Source organism: Pteropus vampyrus, unplaced genomic scaffold, assembly GCF_000151845.1.
Source record: "Pteropus vampyrus isolate Shadow unplaced genomic scaffold, Pvam_2.0 Scaffold117, whole genome shotgun sequence".
In the NCBI taxonomy this organism is placed as follows: Eukaryota; Metazoa; Chordata; class Mammalia; order Chiroptera; family Pteropodidae; genus Pteropus; species Pteropus vampyrus.
Genome location: NW_011888898.1, coordinates 3467028 through 3467546, shown reverse-complemented (window position 1 = coordinate 3467546; position 519 = coordinate 3467028). Strand labels below are relative to the sequence as shown.

The window sequence follows — 519 nt, the reverse complement described above, 5'->3', positions numbered from 1 at the left end:
TATGTGCGATACTTCCGCTCACCCATCGTCCACGCCGGACTCTTGAATCGCTCCCACTGTCTGGCTGGTTGTGGAAGACATGGGTAGATAAATGGAAGAATGAAAGTTGGTGGAAATTGAATATATGAATGGAAGTTGGATGGGTGTAGGTACACCAGTCGAAGAACGCTGGATAAATTTGGGTAGACAGATGGAGGGATAGATGATGGACAGATATTGGAAAAGTATATAGAAAGATGGATGGATGAGTGGATAGATGGAGGTTTGACAGAAATATATGAATGAATGTTGGGTGGATATTAGGATGGAAGGATGCTGCTTAGATATTGGGTAGATAGGCAGAATGATAGCTGTTAGATGGATGGGTGGATTTTAGAGATGGACGTTGAAAAAATGGATAGAGGTCAGTTAGATTTATGTACAGTTATCAGATGGATATTGAATGACTTCATAGCTTGATGTTGGGAAGATGCTAGAGGTATGATAATGAAGAGATGGACGTTACATAAGCACTGGATG

General features: G+C 41.2%; 1 protein-coding gene across 1 annotated transcript in view; it reads right to left on the bottom strand.

Moving 5' to 3' along the window:
* PTGIS (prostaglandin I2 synthase) overlaps positions 1 to 81 on the bottom strand; it is a 32086-nt gene extending 32005 nt beyond the window's left edge. Inside the window, exon 1 of the mRNA XM_011365986.2 lies at positions 23 to 81. Coding sequence (XP_011364288.2) covers positions 23 to 81 — 59 coding nt within the window. The remainder of the gene's footprint in view (positions 1 to 22) is intronic.
* Between the last annotated feature and the right edge of the window lie 438 nt (positions 82 to 519).